Source organism: Rhinatrema bivittatum, chromosome 6 (assembly GCF_901001135.1).
Source record: "Rhinatrema bivittatum chromosome 6, aRhiBiv1.1, whole genome shotgun sequence".
Taxonomy (NCBI): domain Eukaryota; kingdom Metazoa; phylum Chordata; class Amphibia; order Gymnophiona; family Rhinatrematidae; genus Rhinatrema; species Rhinatrema bivittatum.
This window is the reverse complement of record NC_042620.1, coordinates 53,730,900-53,750,475: the sequence shown is the minus strand read 5'-3', so window position 1 is coordinate 53,750,475 and position 19,576 is coordinate 53,730,900. Positions and strand designations below refer to the sequence as shown.

General features: G+C 40.8%; 1 protein-coding gene across 1 annotated transcript in view; it reads right to left on the bottom strand.

Moving 5' to 3' along the window:
• The window catches only part of THSD7B (thrombospondin type 1 domain containing 7B), an 898,700-nt gene that overhangs the window by 733,029 nt on the left and 146,095 nt on the right, over nt 1–19,576 (bottom strand). Inside the window, exon 6 of the mRNA XM_029607893.1 lies at nt 18,173–18,373. Within this exon, the coding sequence (XP_029463753.1) occupies nt 18,173–18,373 (201 nt within the window). The remainder of the gene's footprint in view (nt 1–18,172; nt 18,374–19,576) is intronic.

The window sequence follows — 19,576 nt, the reverse complement described above, 5'->3', positions numbered from 1 at the left end:
AGTTATCTCGTTGAGACCCCTGTAATCTATACATGGACGCAATGTTCCGTTCTTCTTCCCCACAAAGAAGAAGCCTGCGCCAGCAGGAGACTTGGAAGGTCTTATGAAGCCTTTTTGAAGGTTCTCCTGTATATATTCGGACATGGCTTTATTTTCTATCACGGAGAGAGGGTAGACCTGTCCTTTCGGTAGTTCAGTGTTAGGCTTCAAATTGATGGCACAGTCATAGGGTCTGTGTGGCATTTGCAGCTTCTTAGGAAAATTAGGGATGTGCACAGGGATGCCATACGTTGCATTTGTGATTCGGATTCGTCGGGGAGCAGATACGTTGCATTCGGCCCTATGGCACCCCGATGCGTTAATACGGAGATTTCTATTTGTGTTCCAAGCTAAAATTAAAATTAACTACAACCCCCCACCCTCCTGACCCCCCCCCAAGACTTACCAAAACTCCCTGGTGGTCCAGCGGGGAGTCCGGGAGCCATCCCCTGGACTCTCACACCCTCGGTGTCGGTTTCATCATGGCGCCGATAGCCTTTGTCACAGGGGCTACCAGTGCTATTGGTCAGCCCCTGTCACATGGTCATCAGCGCCATCTTGTGCTCCTACCATGTGACGGGGCTGACCAATGGCACCGATAGTCCCTGTGACATAGTATGGACAAAGGCTATCGGCGCCATTTTGAGTACTGGCATCGGACGGTCGGAGTGCAGGAGCTCGCTCTGGACCCCCGTTGGACCCCCAGGGACTTTTGGCCAGCTTGGAGGGGGGGCCTCCTGACCCCCACAAGACTTGCCAAAATTCCAGCGGGGGTCCAGGAGCGACCTCCTGCACGTCGGCTTTTTCACAGTGCTCTTTGAAAGTGGAATCAATTGTAAGCGAGTTGGAGTTTTTGTCTGCTGACCAACATTCTCAGCACCAGGTTGTTCCTGGAAAGATCACTGCATTACAAGATGAAGTAAAATCTATAAAATCTGTTCAAGCTTCACTTATTCATAAATGAGGGAATATTTCCAGTAGAGCAGAATTCATTGAAAATAGACTGAGACAGTTAAACCTCCATTTGTTAAATTTTCCTCAAGTAGTGGGTGAAACACCATAGTTAATGCTTAGCTGATATTTTCAGGAGGTTTTAAATATTTTTCCAGAACTGGTTTCTACTATTGATAAAATCTATTTTCTACCTGGTAAAGTAAATCAGCTGATCTCCTCTAACCTTGTGCTAACAGCTATTTTTAGAGTCTTCTGAGTATGGGGTATCAGAGAGATTAACATTGCTAGTGTCCATTTTTCTGAAAATGATTTGAACAATGTTATGGATTCATATTTTCAACACATGAATAAACACTTTATGAGTCAAAATGCTAGAATTTTCCCTGATTTAGCTGAGGTAATACAGGAAAGGAGGAAGGGTTTCCTGACCTTGCTACATTTTTATTATATTACCCCTGCAAATGTATTAAGTTTCACCAAGATTCTTAGGTCTTTTACTCCTGAACAGCTTAGAGCATTTATTGATACTAACAAAATGCTTATTGATTCTAACCCCCTAGATATTACAGCTAATAAGTCAGTCTAGCTATTATATATTTGCAGGATGTCTTGATAAGTTCATGCTATGACAATTTCTTATGTTAGTTTATCCTTTATTTCTCCTTATTTTCTGCCTTTTCCCATTTTTGTGGTCTAATGAGATTGAAGAGAGGTGTTTTCTTAGTTAACATAATTTTCAGTTTACTATATTTCCAATCATATTTCTGTTACAAAGTTTGGCGCTTTGTGAAAAATTTAAAATTCAATAAATATAAAGATAAAAATTGGGGAAAGAAACCAACTGAAGAAAATAGAGAAAAGTGTAAGCATTAGCAAGTTAGATATAAAACATTGATAAGGCAGGCAAAAAGAGGATTTGAAAAGAAGCTGATGTAGAGGCAAAAACTTATAATAAAAGCTCCTTTAAATATATCCGCAACAGGAAGTCTGAGACAGGGTTAGTTGGAATGTTAGATAATCGAAGGATTAAAGGGGCCTTTAGGGAAGACAAGGCCATAGTGAAAAGCCAGGGATGGTAAGTTTCAAACCGGCATGCTTGCGCACATTTGTGTACATGTCAGCCCACAGCCAGGTAAATGGCTATTTTATAACATATGTTCGCATATGTGCGTATGTTATAAATAGCCTGGTTGTGCACATATGTGCACCAAATTTTAAGTAGGCACAAGCATGTGCATGCAAATTTTGCTTCTACTGCATTAATTGGGGATTTTAAAAGGGGCACATACCGATGCCATTCCCAGTTTTATCAATTCAGCCCCAGTTCACCTAGTTAAGAGATAGGTCCTCCAACCCCTTCCTGGGTTGATAGCCTTCACTGCCCCCAGTTAGCCCTGACCCGTAAACCCCGCAAATCTGCCTATTTTTATTTATTTTATAACTTACATGTCATCTATAGCAGAAGTAAAGGTACATGGCAGAGTCCTTGGCACACACTGAGTCACGTCAGTATTTCTGTGCACAGTTTTTGTTCATGCTCCAAAATTCCCATGGTCCTCCCAGACCATGCCTACACCTACCCCTTTTTGAAAATGTACGAGATGTGCATGTGGCAGGAGGTACATTTTTATCTCATTGGCTTTTAAAATCTGCTCATGCACGCAAGCCCAACTTCTTCGCATGTCCCCTAATTAATGCATGCATCAGGCTTTTAAAATTCACTTCTAAATGAATTATTTGCTTTGATGTTTACCTAAGAGGATGTTGGGAAGATACCTGTGATGAAAATAGTATTTAATGGTGATTATTCAGAAGAACTGAAACAAATCACAGTGAATCTGGATGATGTAATAGGGCAGACTGACAAACTAAAGGGTAGCAAATTGCCTGGACTAGATGGTTTATATCCCAGAAAGAACTCAAAAATGAAATTGCAGATCTATTACTAGTAATTTGTAACCTATCATTAAAATCATCTATTGTACCTGAAGATTAGAGGGTGGACAATGTGATGTTGATCTTTAAAATGGCCTTCAGGGATCATCTTGGAAAATGTAGACCTGTGAGCCTAACTTCTGTTCTGGGGAAAATCATAGAAACTATTATAAAGAATAAAATAACAGCTGGTCTGTTTCAAGACCAACTGATCTCAATTGTGACATGTTAAGGGTTTAGACATTATGCTAGATTAAATTCAAATATGCTTTCTCCACTTAAAACCATTGTTAAGACAGTCTATTATAAACTATGTCTGTTAAAACCACTTCATTCTGTACTTGGAGCAACTGAGTTTTGATCTGTAGTATAAATATTAAATGATGGTATTTACAACTTTGTACTGCTGTAATGCTTTGCTCCTGGGTTCACCCAAGATTGCTTTACAAGCCCTCCAAATACTATAGAACTCTGCAGCTTAGACTTATTTTTGGTCTGACTAGAAGGGAATATAGTTCTCTTCTTTCTGAGCTTCATAGGCTACCAGTCAATAAATGTATTCAATTTAAAATGGCCTTGCTTATTCATAAAATGCAAAAGATTGATTCACTATCTTGGATTAACCAGCAATTGCATATTTATAACACAACTTGGGCATTCTAGTCAGCTTAGAGAAGCTTGTTGGATATTCCTTCGATTTGTCAGGTGAGGCTTGTTGAATTAAGAGAGACACATTTTTGTCACTGTCCAGATGGTGTGGAACTCATTACTTATGACTTTCTTAATGCAAAGTATATGTAGACTTTAAAAAAAATGCTGAAGACACATTTATTTTTAACGGCATTTGATGTATAGAAGAAATTTATCTTACTCCTATATGACAAAAATCTTGACAGTTATCTGATATTCAAGAGATTACTTAGTTGATTTGTACAGGACAATATCATATATCTGTTACTCTTATCATTGTTTTATTGTATGCTTTTATTTTCTGTGTATGTTGGCACTATAAACCACCAAGGGGTGTGTATAGGCAGCATATACATTTCTGAAATAAATAAACAAACAAATAGAAAGCCATAGTTTAATGGGACACAGCCAACATGGATTTACACAAGGGAAGTCTTGCTTAACCAACATATAACCATCTGGTCCAGGCAATTTGCCACTCTTTAGTTTGTCAATCTGCCCTATTACATCATCCAGGTTCATTGTGATTTGTTTCAGTTCTTCTGAATAATCACAAGGGAAGTCTTTCCTCTGCTATATTTTTTGAAGAGGTTAATAAACATGTGGATAATGGCGATCCAGTGGATATGGTGTAATTGGATTTTTACAAGTCATTTGACAAAGTTCCCCATGAGAGACTCCTGAGAAAAATGAAAAGTCATCGCATTGGAGGCAATGACCTACTGTGGATTGCAAACTGATTAAAAGGAAACAGAGTTTTTATTCATTTTGCAACATGAATTACACAATACCAGGAGCATCGGGTTCCTGAGATGCCCTTGAGGTAAACAGAGTCATATAAAACAGCTTAGTATAACAACCCCCAACAATCCCATAGCTCACCCCCCCCAGTCCGCACTCCCTAATCAAAAAGGAAAAAGCAAAAAAAAATTGGTCATTAGCGAAGAAAAATCACTTGAGGGAAACACTCCGATATGTACTGTCACTCATTTAAAATCAATCTACGAATGCGATGTGGAAGATGCTGTAAGTAGGGACTCCAAATGTCTAGAAACTTATTTTGACTCGGCGGTTGTCGCATAATTGCTGCCTCAATTTGCATCATGCGGTGTAAACCGTTACGCCAAGCCCAGTAAGTTGGATTGGTAGTATCTCTCCAATGCAAAAGGATTATCTTTTTGGCAATAAAAAAGCTTTATGAATAAACAAATGAGATCCCAAAACTCTCGCTCGTAAGTGTAAAATGCAGCCAAAGAGAGCCAATAATAGGAGAAAGGAATGGGAAGCTCTAGCACTAATTCCAAATAACGAACCACCTTACGCCAAAATGACTGGATCAATGGACACGCCCAAAAAGCATGGGATAGGGAACCAGAGGCCGAGCCACATCGCTGACAATTCGGCAAAGAGGCAATTTTTGAGTGGAAAGCATCTTGAGGGGAAATATAACCGCGGCGAATAAATTTGTACTGCATTTCACGGTAATACATATTGACCGAGAGTTGAGAGATGCGCCCAAAACAGGCTTTAATGATGGCCTGAGTTAACAAAAACACCCCATCCCGATTCCACCGCTCTACTAATATAGTACATGTATCCAGTGAAGTTATTTGTTTAAGCAAGCGATAGTGTATAGAGAGAGATGGCGGCTTCACCTGTGCTAGCAATAAAATTGCCGCTATGGCTTGAAATGATGCAGCTTGTCAAGAAATCTGAGAAAGGGTGCCAATATAATGTTTGATTTGTAAGTATGGGAATACCTCTGTTGCAGATATGGCGTAAATTCCCTTTAATTCATCAAAGGGTATAAGCTGGCCTTCGGGGATTAACACATGACCCAACTGTGTGATGCCCAAGTTTCCCCATCTTTGAAAGGAAACCGTCTGCGATCCCAGGGAAAAATCTGGGTTTCCCTGAATATGTATTTATTTATTTATTTATTTAGGGATTTTATATACCGATTTTCTTGATACAGATCAAATCAACTGGGTTTACATAGAACGATAGTACATTAACAATAACTAGTCAAACCTCAAAAGAGGAGACAGATTGGGAGCAGAAGGTAAAAGTTACATTATAACAAGGGTGAATAACTTGGAATTGGAAATGAAGAGACAGATAATCAAAGTAGAGAGATATAACAGAGAGAAGGGGCTTGAAGCCAACCTCAGGAGAATAACTCTAGCATTATAACATGATTATATGACATTCTTCTAGTTATTGAAGCACAGCTGATTGAATAATATCTTAGTAGAATAAAATCTAGGAGACAGGAAAGGCTCTACCGAAAAGCCAAGTCTTCAGTTTCTTTTTAAAATTTATGAGGCAGGTTTCCTGTCGGAGGTCTGGGGGTAGTGTATTCCAAATGGTGGGGCCTGCTGTTGAAAAAGCCCTGATTGTTAATCTTTGTACCATTTTGATTGAGGGAACATGAAGGGATCCCTTATAGGCATCTCTCAAAGGTCTAGCTGAAGAGTGTAATTTGAGAGGGTGTAGTAGGTCTAGTGGAGTCTGGTGGTGGATGTTTTTATGAATAATGGTGAGGGATTTTTGAATAATTCTAAAATTAACTGGAAGCCAATGTAGGTCTTTTAGTATGGGCGTGATGTGATCTCTGCGCTTAGTGTTGGTCAAAATCCTTGCAGCTGCGTTTTGGAGTAGTTGCAGAGGTTTTAATGTAACAGCTGGTAGACCTTGCAGGATCGAGTTACAATAATCGACCTTAGAGAACAGAATAGGCAGAAGATATGCACAAATGCGATCCAACTTTAAAAGATGCATCAATTTAACCCACGACTGGCGAAGGAGTGTAACAAGGACGTTTTGGACCAGGGAAGGATTACGTTTAGAGGATGCGGCCTGTAATACGAAGGTAAGAGCATATGGATTAGTCAAAACTTGATCTGTAAGGAGGCTCAGGAAGGTGGAGGTGCCCAACAGCCAATCCCAAATTAAACGGAGATTACAAGCCAAATTGTAGAGCGCTATATCCAGCACTCCCAGGCCACCCCGCCCCCAAGGCATTCGTAACCATGCCAAAGGAATCCTAGACTTCCCCCCACACCAAAAACATTTTCGTTGGATCTTATCAAATTGTTTTAGCGCCACACAGTGCAAAGTGAGAGGCAGATTCTGGAAGAGATACAGCCACTTAGGCAAGATGGCCATCTTAAATAACTGGATTCTGCCCCCTAGTGACAATGGTAAAGAAGCCCAGCCATGTAATTGATCAAGAGTTATTTGCATAAGGGGGTTAACATTGAGGGCATAAACCTGAGATAAATCATGCGGGATAATAATGCCAAGGTACGTAAAAGATTCTGCCGCCCATTTCAGGGGGAAATCATCCACCCAGTTTCATTGCAATTCTATTGGATATGCTAATGCCCTGGATTTAGACATATTAAGACGTAAGCCCGAGAAGGCTCCAAAAGCCCAAATGAATTGTAATAGAGGTCTAAGAGATTGAACGGGATCCGTAAGGAAAACCAGCATATCATCCACGAACGCTGCGTATTTAAAGAGGGTGGAATGAAATCGAACTCCCTGTACCTCCTTAGTTAATTGGATAGCTGAGAGCAAAGGTTCTAGCTGCAAAATGAATAGTAAAGGCGATAAAGGACATCCCTGTCGTGTACCTCGTGAAATAGGAAATGCCTCAGATTGAGAACCATTGGCTACAATAATCACTTCCGGGCCCGAATATAAAAGACGAATGGCATTGTAAAATAAGCCCTCAAACCCCATCCTATGCAAGATATGAAATAAGTATGGCCACTCAACCCTATCAAAGGCTTTCTCAGCATCGATGCTAATAGCCATAAAGGGGGACTCCAATTGTTGACACATCATCATAGCTGCTAAAAGCTTTCTAATATTGGTGAGCGCATACTGTTTTCTAATAAAACCAACTTGGTCTACTCCAATAAGGTTTGGGAGAACCTCCACTAGTCTGTTGGCCATTATTTTAACAAAGATCTTAAGATCAAAATTTAAAAGAGATATGGGCCTATAGGAATCCGGTGATAAGGGATCCTTCCCAGGTTTTTGAATAAGAGTAATATGTGCTCGGTTGGAATGATCTGGAAAAGTACCGTCCGCCAACATCCTGGAGAACACATTTACCAAAGGGTTAGCCACATAGTCCATCAAACATTTGTAAAATTCTGCTCCATAACCATCAGGACCTGGGGCTTTGAGCCCTTTGGCCTGGAATTACTAGACGGACTTCTTCCAAAGAGATCGGTTGATTTAAATAATCCCTCTGGTCCATCGTTAGTTGGGGAAGCTGAAACTTAGAACAAAAGTGATCACAGGCTTCACTGTTCCAACCCTCAGCTGTATATAAAGAGCTATAGGTCTTTGAAACAGCGAACTATGTCCCTCTGATCTGTTAAGAGATGGCCAGAAGGAGAACGCAGTGCTGGGATATGTTGCGAGCCTCGTACCGAGCGCACCAAATTAGTCAGCAGCCTGCCAGACTTATTACTGTGCTGAAACAACTTGTATTGGTAATACAAGGCACCTTTGCGGGCTCTTTGGTGCAACAAAGTGTTCAACTCTCCCCGTATAGTCAAAAAATGCGCCCGGGCCGCATTTGTATTATGCCTATTCAACCGAGCCCTGGCGTCCTTGAGCTGGGATGTTAAATTCAGAAGTCTTTGAGTCATTGCTTTCTTCCTGTGGGACATTAATGAAATAATATCTCCCCTGAGGACTGCTTTTGCAGCGTACCAAAAAAGTACCGGGGACATCGAGTGTTGAGCATTTAAGTCGACGTAATCAGCCCAGCGTTTTCGAAGGTAGTCATTAAACTTCACCTCAGAAGCTAGGTAAAAGGGAAACTTCCAAAAAATAGAATCTGTGGTCCGCAAAGTCAATTCCACCTCTAACCTGACCGGGGCATTTATTTTATTTATTTATTTATTTAACTTTTTTATATACCAACATTCAAGACGGTGGTCCCATCATGCTGGTTCACAAGAAACAGGGGTGTAATTATAATAAACTTTACCATTTAAACAATAGTGCAGAAAAGCAGTTACATATAACAAGGCATGATCTGAGATAATTATATCATCAATCTCAACCGCGCGCATCAGCGAACAACCATGTATACTTGTCAAAAAATAATCAATACGAGACAAAGTCCCGTGAGCGCGGGAGATGTGGGTGAAATCCTTTTCACCCGGATGAAATACTCTCTACGTGTCCATCAAGTGCAGTGAACTTTCCAAAAAGGACGGGCCCGGGCCAAATCCAGATGCCAAACTAGCTGGAGGGGATTTATCCCAAGCTGGATCGCGAATGGTATTAAAATCTCTGCCTATAATTATGAGGTCACCCATATAGGGGATCAAGTGATGATATAGTTCCCTATAAAAACTTGGGCTATAAGTATTATGTGCATATACATTACAAAGTACAACCTTAGTGTTGAACATATCTGCAATCAAAATAATGTACCGCCCCATGGGGTCTTTAATTTCGGTATGCAGTGTGAAGGCCAGGTTATGTTGGATCAAAATAGCTACACCTGCTGATTTAGTAGTGGCGGAGGCATAGTAAATGTCTCCTCCCCAGAGGCGACCCAATTTCAAGTGTTCTACATCCGTCAGATGTGTTTCTTGTAAAAAAGCAAAATTAGCCTTCCTCCGTTTCAGAAGACACAAAACTTTTGAGCGCTTAATAGGTGAGTTGATTCCACAGACATTCCAAGTAATTACGTTAGTGACAGAATTAGAGATTCCTTAATACACAAACTATAGTGTCGAAGCATAATGAAATCATAATGCAGCGGGGACCCTCCCAGCCAAGACCCCCAAATGCCCCCCAAGCAATTCCCACCTTTAAATATATTATGACCGCTGAAAACAAAGAATTACAGAGATTACGGACTGCAACCCCTCTCCCCCACCCCCCATGTCCCCCCTCCCCCCCTCAACCCATCCCCAGGTACCCTTATGTACCATTCACCTTTGATCTTCACTGAAGATCGAGATCACTACCCTGTTTTCTCACCCCCTCCTCCCGCCATCAGACTTCATCCACCCCTCCCCCCTTTTCCACCTAGTTCAGCCAATTCCACCACCCTAAACTATAACACCACAAACTGTACAAACATTGAAAACATCAGCCAGGGAAGCTACCAGGACATCTCTAAGTTCCCTTAGCCACTGTTTATCCTTGGTTGTTAGCAGCATGGGATCAATCTACTATTTGGGATCCTTCCAGGTGCTCATGACCTGGATTGGTTACTGTTGGAAGCAGAATATTGGACTTTATGGACCCTCGGTCTGACCCAGTATGCCACTTCTTATGTTGTTATATTCTTATTATAAGCCTTTTGGGGATAGGGAATTACCTGTGTGCCTGAATGTAATCTGCTTTAAAGTGTCAAAAGGCAGAATATTTATTTATTTATTTATTTATTTATTTATTTATCGTGTTTTATATACCGTCGTTCAGTTTCGCCATCACAACGGTTTACAAAATTATGATGATTAACAAAGTTTCAAAAAAAAAATATATATATACATTAAATATAAATTTTTGTTGTTTCTATAATGAAATGACAGAAAAGCAAAAATACATTATGCACTTTTCCATTAGTTTTGTTTTAGTTCTCCAAGTGGTGCTGGCCTCAGGTGAACAAGTACCATTTTGGAGTGTGACAACAGTCAGGCGAGAGCAGCTGGGGATTCTTCTTACACCCAAAGCTATTGGGTAAGCTAAAGGGGGGGGGGGGGGGGAGTGCAAAAGGGGGTAGTCGAGATGAGGGGCAAATTTTAAAAATTTTGTAGCATGGGATTAATCATTAGGGGATAGGGCTAGCCGCCATTGCCCGTAAACATGCTAACCCCTTAATGCATGTCATTTGGAAACAATATGCACTATAATAACACTTAGCAAGTGATGTCTTACATTTTTTGATACACATGCCTAAAGATTACTCTCAAAAGGATGTGAACCTGTGCATACCAACCCATAAAACTGTAGCTTCTATGTGCTAACAGCATCTGTAAGCTAAATAGCATGAACCCATCATAAAAATAGTATGTTACAAACAAAACCAACCACCCACAGTTCTCCTGTCCTCATGACTGAGCCACGTTACTGCAAACCTGTATAACAGTAAACTGGCAGAGGGGCTGGTTAATTGTGCTGAGAGAAAAAGGGAGAAGAGAATCTGGACCATAGGAAAGCAGGGGAAAGATGAGATTTCCAGGAAAGGAAAAAGCAGACTGAAAGTGCATACCTCAGATGTCTGCCAAGAAGGAATGGCAACAGAGGATGCCTTGGCCAGCCTTGGCACATCCATTCCATTGATGTCAGGAAGGGAAATTTGCTAACCTTGGATCAGAAGTACACCAGAATCTGACCCTTTCCCCTCTATGAGCTCACTATAATGCTGAGTCAACAATGGCACATTCAACAGTTGTCTGAGCCAGAGACTCTAAATGCCTGCCGTTGACTTTGTACAGACTGATCACAGCACTGACAGCACTAATAACTGCAATAAACCAGCAAAGCAAGTTGAGGGAAGTTATAACACCACTGCATACCCTATCCCTTGAAGCTATTTACCCTTCTTTAGCATCCATTCCATCCATGCCACATAGTGCGGTTATCTCATAGGACATGGACCAATGTGAACAGGGTGGAGAGGGATGTCAAAACATGTATGAGAAGAAGCTGCCTTGCAAGCTTCCCTGCACATATTTGAGGGGCTTATGACTCATCTGCTGCAACTTTGTCTCCACTGAAACACCCATCTGGAAGATTGTACCATCTGAGGCCATGCATGCCACAGAAGTGGAGCAGTGCCAATGCTTGAAGAGGGTCTGAGTTAGATTCCCAGGTCAAGTTTTATACTCTCTGCTGGGAATGCTGCAGAGGCTGTATTCACAACCCTGGGGGAGAGAGGCGGAGTCCTAGTCATCATCATTGCAATAACAACATCTAGTGGCCATATTTAGAGCCCATGATTTCATGGTTCTAGAAGGAGTCCTGGTTCATGACTCCCTGCCAAGGGCTGTCACTGCAATAACTGAACTAAAATAAATTGGGAGGGGATAAAATAAAGTGACAGAAATCCCCAGATATTAATGAAAGCACCATGGTGCTAGATCCCAACCAGGGTTCCAAATGAACTGAAAACCCTAAGGAGCAGGAAGAAATTGGGTAAAAACAAAAGAATAATCAAATGAATTGCCAAAAAAAAACCCAATTGTGAAGAAACAAACAACCACCGTACTTATATATAATGAAATTCAGCTTAAAGGACCATCATATTAAGTACTACCGGCATATACACACCTTCGTTGCTTTACATGAAATCATTGGTCCTGTCCATTACATATTTTTAGGATTTTTTATGCAAGAAAATATCATTTATCTCAAATCTGAGGCTGACCCAAGTTTCCTTTTAAGTAGCAGCTATAACAAACTCCATCAGTCCCAACATGCTCCGTGTTTCGAGTAAGAAACTCTGCCTCTGGGGATGGTGTTACTAGCTTCTAAGGAACTTCCTTTTAAACTGCATTACTTTCGCGTGAAGTGCAATGTCTCAGTAAAATCATGGCATTTGATTGGAACTTGTGGGGTGCATCTTTATCTGCAATAGTTATACTGTAGACTGTGCAGAATATAGCAAAGTTTAAGAAAGGTTGTCAATGGTGAAGCTTTGGCTTGAAATTATATTTTGTTTTCTAAATAAATGTGGTATTATTTTTGGAATTTCTCAAGTGCTAGTGTTTCTCTTCTCTGGCCTCCTCTCTCACTCTCTCTTTCATCTACATGTCCCTCTATCCACTACCCACACCTCCCATAACATTTTCTGCTCTAACAGTGCCATCATTAACCCCAATCCATTCTGTTAGCTGAGCCCTTACAATAGAATGTGAGATAAAAAAATTAATACCCTATCCCCTTACCTTGTCCTCCACCCTCTCTGATCCCCCCCTCCCAAGCTCTTACCACTTATATCCCTTTTCTCATGTTAATAGTTAATAGTTAGACATATCTTCACATGTTAAGAGTGAATAAATAGACTCCTTTATTAATTGTTTTATCTAAAAACACGAAGTTCTCCCACATAATATCTCTGCCTACCCTCTTAGATTTATCTCTGTTAGACATTAAATTATTGTAAAGCTTGTTGCTATGTTATGTTACACTGTGAACCGAGGTGATGTTTCTAACATGCCCCGGTATATAAAAATCCTTTAAATAAATAAATAAATAAATAAATAAAAATAATACCTGATTCAAAGTGGGTGTTAACATTTAGGTTTAGTGAGCATGTGATAAATAGTGTAGATGGGACAGCATATTTAGATACAACCTAATCTGAATGTAAAACTCCATCATTTACATGTGTCTATGCATCCATTTTATAAAGTGGATACCTTTCATACATAACCAAGGCATTGTCTAGACCTAGATTACAGAGGGTATGGTAAGGATAACCCCAGAAGTAATGTTGCTTTAAGAAGAAGGATTCTGGGAGTTGTAGTATCAGAAAGAACAGAGGACAAGAAGTTGTTGGAGGTTGTGATTTCAAGTTGCAGCTGATGGGAGTTGAAATCCCAGGAAATGTTTTCCTAAAGTCAGTTAGGAGAAAGGTATTAATCACACAGAAGCATGCTAGTAGTTGTAGAATAAAGGTGGTGGTAAGTGCATAACTTAGAAAGAATAGTTTCTCTCTTGGGGAGACAGACTGCAGCGCAGGCAGAGTCTGGGAGGGAGCAGACTGCTGAGCAGGCAGAATCTGCCAAAGGGGAAGACTGTCAGGGAGAGTGTCTGCCAAGGAGGCAAAGTGCTCCCAAAGAAGCAGAGGCCAGATAGAGAAGGTTGTGGCTATTTAAAATCTGCCACTCAAGGTAGGAATATTCCAGGAAGAAGACTGGCCTACTTCTTGCTGAGGGTTTGCAGTAGGGTAGCAGAGAGCATGAAAATTAGTTTGGTTGTGGCAAAATAATTTATGCCAATCTGTGTTAAAACACTTGTTTATGAAACAGTGTGGAACTTTGCTGAAATCTATGAAAGAACAAGCATTAAAAGAAAAATAAAGAAGCTGTTTGCTGGACTGATTTGAATGATTCTTGAGGTGTTTGGGATGGCCAAAAGCAATGCAGTGACTGAGCATGTATGCTAGGGTCTTAGTTTATAGTAAACTATTAGTTTGCAAGCTACGTTTAGTGCATAGGCCTCATAGTTCCTTCTTTTCCAAATTACTGTAACTTCACCAACTTTTTCTGAGTGGTATTACAAGGATAATATTGGGAGATGCCCTTGTTACATCTGACGTTTGCTAAGAATAGAAATTTCAACCTAATCCATAAAAGGTTGTATAAGGTTCAAGGTTTTCTTTCTATAATTGAAAAACAAATTGAGTTCTATTCATCTAATCTTCATTGTTTCACTATTAGAATGACTAACATAGAAAATGCCTGAGCTGGCTAAAATGGAATGTGCCCTTCTCTAATTAGAGCCATCATTCTGAATTATGGTATTCAGGGCCTGCAAACAGGTCTGGTTTTTCAGGATAACCACAGTGAATATTAATGAAAGATTTTCATATACTTGGTCAAAGGACCAGGTTAATTTGCATATTGGCATTACCCTAAAAATCAGATGTCTAAGGGCCTGGAGAATGGAAGTTAAAAACTTTATATATAAAGTTTTTACTTAATCAAAGGATCAACCAGAATGATTAGTAATACCATATATTTATCTGCTTGTATGTTTCTATAAGTCTAAACAGTCTCAGATTTTAAGTTATAACCAGTGGCATAGCCAGAATTGATTTTTTGGGAGGGCACAAGGTTAACATGGGTGGACTGTAGGCATGCAGGTCTGAGACCTACTAGTTGTTTTCTTATTGATAAATAATGCCAGATACTGCACCCTAAAACGGCTTTCTAAGTAATTTGCAACAGCCAATATGCATCATGCGTGAAACTTTAAAATATTTTACCTCAATTATTTCAAGCACTTCCCAGCATTAAAAATTCCTTATTAATCAGAATTTATTTTATATTTAATGCAGTAACCAGAAATCTTCATAAATACAATAAAATATAATTAATCATCAGAACAGGTGGAGCACAGAGCTAGGGCAATTCACATTACAACTAACATGAGGTCTTGAACGAGTAGATGTGACTCGGTTATTTACACTTTCGAATAATAGAAGGACTAGGAGGCATTCCATGAAGTTAGCAAGTAGCACATTTAAGACTAATCGGAGAAAATTCTTTTTCATTCAATGCACAATAAAGCTCTGGAATTTGTTGCCAGAGGATGTGGTTAGTGCAGTTAGTGCAGCTGGGTTCAAAAAAGGTTTGGATAAGTTCTTGGAGGAGAAGTCCATTAACGGCTATTGATCAAGTTTACTTAGGGAATAGCCACTGCTATTAATTGCATCAGTAGCATGGGATCTTCTTAGTGTTTGTGTAATTGCCAGGTTCTTGTGGCCTGGTTTGGCCTCTTTTGGAAACAGGATGCTGGGCTTGATGGACCCTTGGTCTGACCCAGCATGGCAATTTCTTATGCTCTTAGGGGCGGATTTTCAGAGCCCTGCTCGCGTAAATCCGCCCAAAACCGGGCGGATTTACGCGAGCAGGGCCCTGCGCGCCGGTGAGCCTATTTTACATAGGCTCACCGGCGCGCGCAGAACCCCGGGACTCGCGTAAGTCCCGGGGTTTTCGGAGTGGGCGTGTCGGGAGGCGTGTCGGGGGGCGGGGGCCGGAGCGCGCGGCGTTGCGGGGGCGTGTCGGCAGCGTTTTGGGGGCGGGTACGGGGGCATGGCTACGGCCCGGGGCGGTCCGGGGGCATGGCAGCACCCTCCGTACCCGCCCCCAGGTCGCGGCCCGGCGCGCAGGAGTCCCGCTCGCGCGCGGGGATTTACGCCTCCCTCTGGGAGGCGTAAATCCCCCGACAAAGGTAGGATGGGGGTTTAGACAGGGCCGGGCGGGTGGGTTAGGTAGGGGAAGGGAGGGGAAGGTGAGGGGAGGGCAAAGGAAAGTTCCCTTCTAGGCCGCTCCGATTTCGGAGCGGCCTAGGAGGGAACGGGGGTAGGCTGCGCGGCTCGGCGCTCGCAGGCTATACGAAATTGATAGCCTTGCGCGCGCCGATCCAGGATTTTAGCCGATACGCGCCACTACGCACGTATCTACTAAAATCCAGCGTACTTTTGTTTGCGCCTGGAGCGCAAACAAAAGTAGGCTATTCGCGCTCGTCTGAAAATCTACCCCTTAGTCTTGAACCTTTTCTACTCTCCTGTATGTAAGCACTTCCAGTACTTCCTCCTAATTTGGACTTTAATCATTTCCCATCTATCATTTCCCATCTGAGATCATTCACCAGCCCCTTTGCAAACACTAAGCATGAAAATCTTCAGAGGGATAGCCATGTTGGTCTGGTGTAGCAAAAATGACAGGAGTCAGTTGGTACCTTATAGACTAACAATTTAATGAAGCAATATACACACCCATTATCACACACACACACTGGCTCTCTGACGCTCCCTCACGCATGCACTCATACACGCACACAGTGTGCACAGGGTCTCTCTCTCTCTTTCTCATATACACGCATAGAGGCACACAGACTCTCTCTTTGTCACACACACCCACTCACACTCAGGGCCTCCCCCCTATTTGGGCCATGGTGGGATAGGGTCTACTGCAACTCCACTGGGCTTCTTTTTGGTCCACAGGAGGATGGGGGTCCACCACAGCCCTGCCAGATTTCTTCTCTGCTGTTGCAGGATGGGTGTTACTGGGAGTATAACCAGGGCACCATCAGCTCATGGTGCAACTTGAGACCACCCTGCTCACCCTACCCAAAGGCCAGCTATGGTTAAATTCCATTAGAAACATCCTGAGATAACCCAAAAATGTTAAAAATGGATCATTAACATTTTTTATCCAGAGTTGCCCTTGATGGGTAAAATCTTTATGCTCCTTCCAATAATACATGAGCTGCATCTGATTTCCTACTGTTACACTGTTGGAACTTATTATATTTTCCAGGCCTGAGACTGTGCGCTCCTGCAGCTTTGCCACCTTCTACCTCAGGCCACAAGTAAAGTCCTGCCATTAGACCAACATACCCTAAGAAGGACTCCATCAACATTGCTTGAACACAAACCACCATCAGACAAATCTCACTGGGCTAGGAAGAAGTTACTTACTCCTCATCAGTATATGGAGAGTCCATAGCCAAGCACATTGACTTTGTTGGCTGTTGTGCTTCCAGAGTAGGAATTGCATCACAACAAGACACTGACTAACTGCCGTCCAGAGACAGAAAAACATGGTCCCCCCACCAGCACACTATAGTCAACATAGCACTCCATTTCTTTCTTCTTTCTTTCTTTTAAATTACTTATTAGCCGCTTCCCTCACCCAGAAAAGGAATTCCTAAGGTGGTGCTTCCAGGACATCATATCTGCACAAGGTTAAGTGAAGATTGTGCCTTTATGCTTCATCACACAAAATATAAATTAAAAAATAAAATCACAACAAAAACCAGAGGTCAGGAGCATAGCAACAGCTCCAGCAAGTCATGCCAATGCAGCCATCTGAATGATATCTTATTTCTTATACTATGCATGAAACATACTAACATTAGAGCACATATCTTTGCATACATGCTAAACATAGAAAATATTGAGATAGAATTTCTATGGTAAAACAGTGCTTGGCCTGTTATAAATCTGCCCACCCAATATGTGAGTAAAGTTATATAGGGATGTGAATCGGGTGCCTGATCATTTTGGGTTCATCTGGCCGCGGGTAAATCTCATTTTCCCGTGGATCACCGTTTCTTTTTTTTTTCATGAAAAATAAGTTTTTGGGTTAGTGCGCGCTAACTCATGCTAGCGCGCACTAACAAAAAATAGCAAAAAGTAACAAAAAATAACAAAAATAAATGGTTTTTGGTAAGTGTGCGCTAACTCCTGTTAGCTCGCACTAACCTGAAAAATGATTTTTACGAAAATTTGGGGGGGAATAAGTGATCATTTCCTTTTTTACCCGATATATAACTAATTTAGAAATATCGTACGATATTTCAATTCATTATAAAAACGATTCACATCCCTAAAGTTATATGGGTATATCCTGTATGCACAGACAGAGAGAAGGCGATGGCACCGGTGGGGCTGAAGAGAGGTTTGCACTTATGCATATTAAACATGCTAAAGATAGCACATTTTGGAGCATAAGACCCATGACCTCTTCTTCACAGATCCTTCTAAAACCTGAACATCTTCAGTCACATATCTTTTCAAGTAAAAGATAAAATAATCGCATTTCCCCAAGCTGCACTTTTGACGAAAATCAGTTCCATTCTGCAGATAGCAAACGAGTTATAACAATATAACATAATACAGTACACAATTAATGGTTGGAATGAAAATACACTATGATAGATATCTTTAAATTAAACATCCGTAGAGGAAAGGAAAACATATAGGGGTACCCCATGTAGGTCTGATGATCACAATTCATGAGCAGAACAGTCATTTGTTTACAGCGCATACCTTTGTCATTCCAGCACTCTGCCTTCTGTCTATATTTTCCTTGGCCACATTCTCCATTATCAGCTGCACAAATTCCTTTTCCAGAAGTGACCCTCCGAAAACACAAGGGATCTTCACAAGGAATTGATTCCACCAAATGTGGACAGCTTTCAGCATTGCCAATAGTTTCCCCAATAACATATCGTCTTCTCATTCTAAACCCTAGAAAAAGAAACATTTTCTTTCAAAATGTATTTTTCAATTATGTTAAATACATTCAGTTCTATAGATCCTAAAAATACTTTGATGCAATACAAATGAGATCAGAATGAGGCTAGTAGACACTTTCCTTTAATAAAAAAAAAAAAAAGATTAACATCTAAATAATACATATGTCTAAATTTAGACAAACCTCTGTAATAATAAAAATAGCAATACATAACTCAAAAAGGTGTTAAGAAAAAGAAAAACATTCACTGTTGCAAAATATCTCCCAATGGGATATTTTGGTGTTGATTTTCTCCTTTATCCATATATTTCTAACAACAAATAGCATGTAAGTGCTTAATTATCTTTCAAAAAAATAAGTTTGTGTTTCTGGAACCACCTCACTTGGAATCCTTTCTGTTAGATAAAGGTGGCTAAGCATGGTAGCTCACTCTCCTAAAAGGTGGGAATAACTGGCAGTATAATAGGCTCTCTCCTAGAATTTCATGTTAGATATGAAAATCTTTCCTTTGAATTTTCCTTTTTGTAACTCCCCGTTAAGTGGGCTGGATATTGTTTGCGCATGATATTTTGATGGTAGAGTGGTTATGGTTATGTTCTTGATGATGTGAATCAATATTTTCTTTTTTCTTTTTTGCATTGTAAAATGATGAAGAAATCTTAATAAAGTATAAATTGAAAAAAAAAAAAAAAAGAAAAACTATGCATTTTCCTTTGCACTGGCATTCCAATAATCTATGTAATTTCATTTCTTTGATCGTAAAGTCAAAAAGGCAGTATCCTATACCTATGTTTTATTACCTGGGCTTTAGGAAAATTCCCCAATATCTTTAAAGCAAAACTCTCTTTAAAAATGTTTAAATAATGCCTGCTGGTTCTCCTTCAGTTTGTAGGTGCTTTAAAGACCTCTAGAAAGGCAAAAGGGTAAGATATAGGCACGGCGGGATTTAGTATGACGGCACCCATAGGCAGAGAACTTGGGGCAAAGGATTCCCTCCTTTTCCTCCCCCTGGAAATCAGAGATCAGCAGGGGGAATCCAAGATTTTGGGCGCGTTCAGGATTTGGCACCCACGGAATGTTCAATGTTCCCTATTCCTGAATCCAGCCCTGGGTAGACGCATTCCTATGGCATTCAGGCATAATTGTTTTAAACAAATTCCCAGCGTAACCAGAGCCTACATGGGGAGTTAGCCATG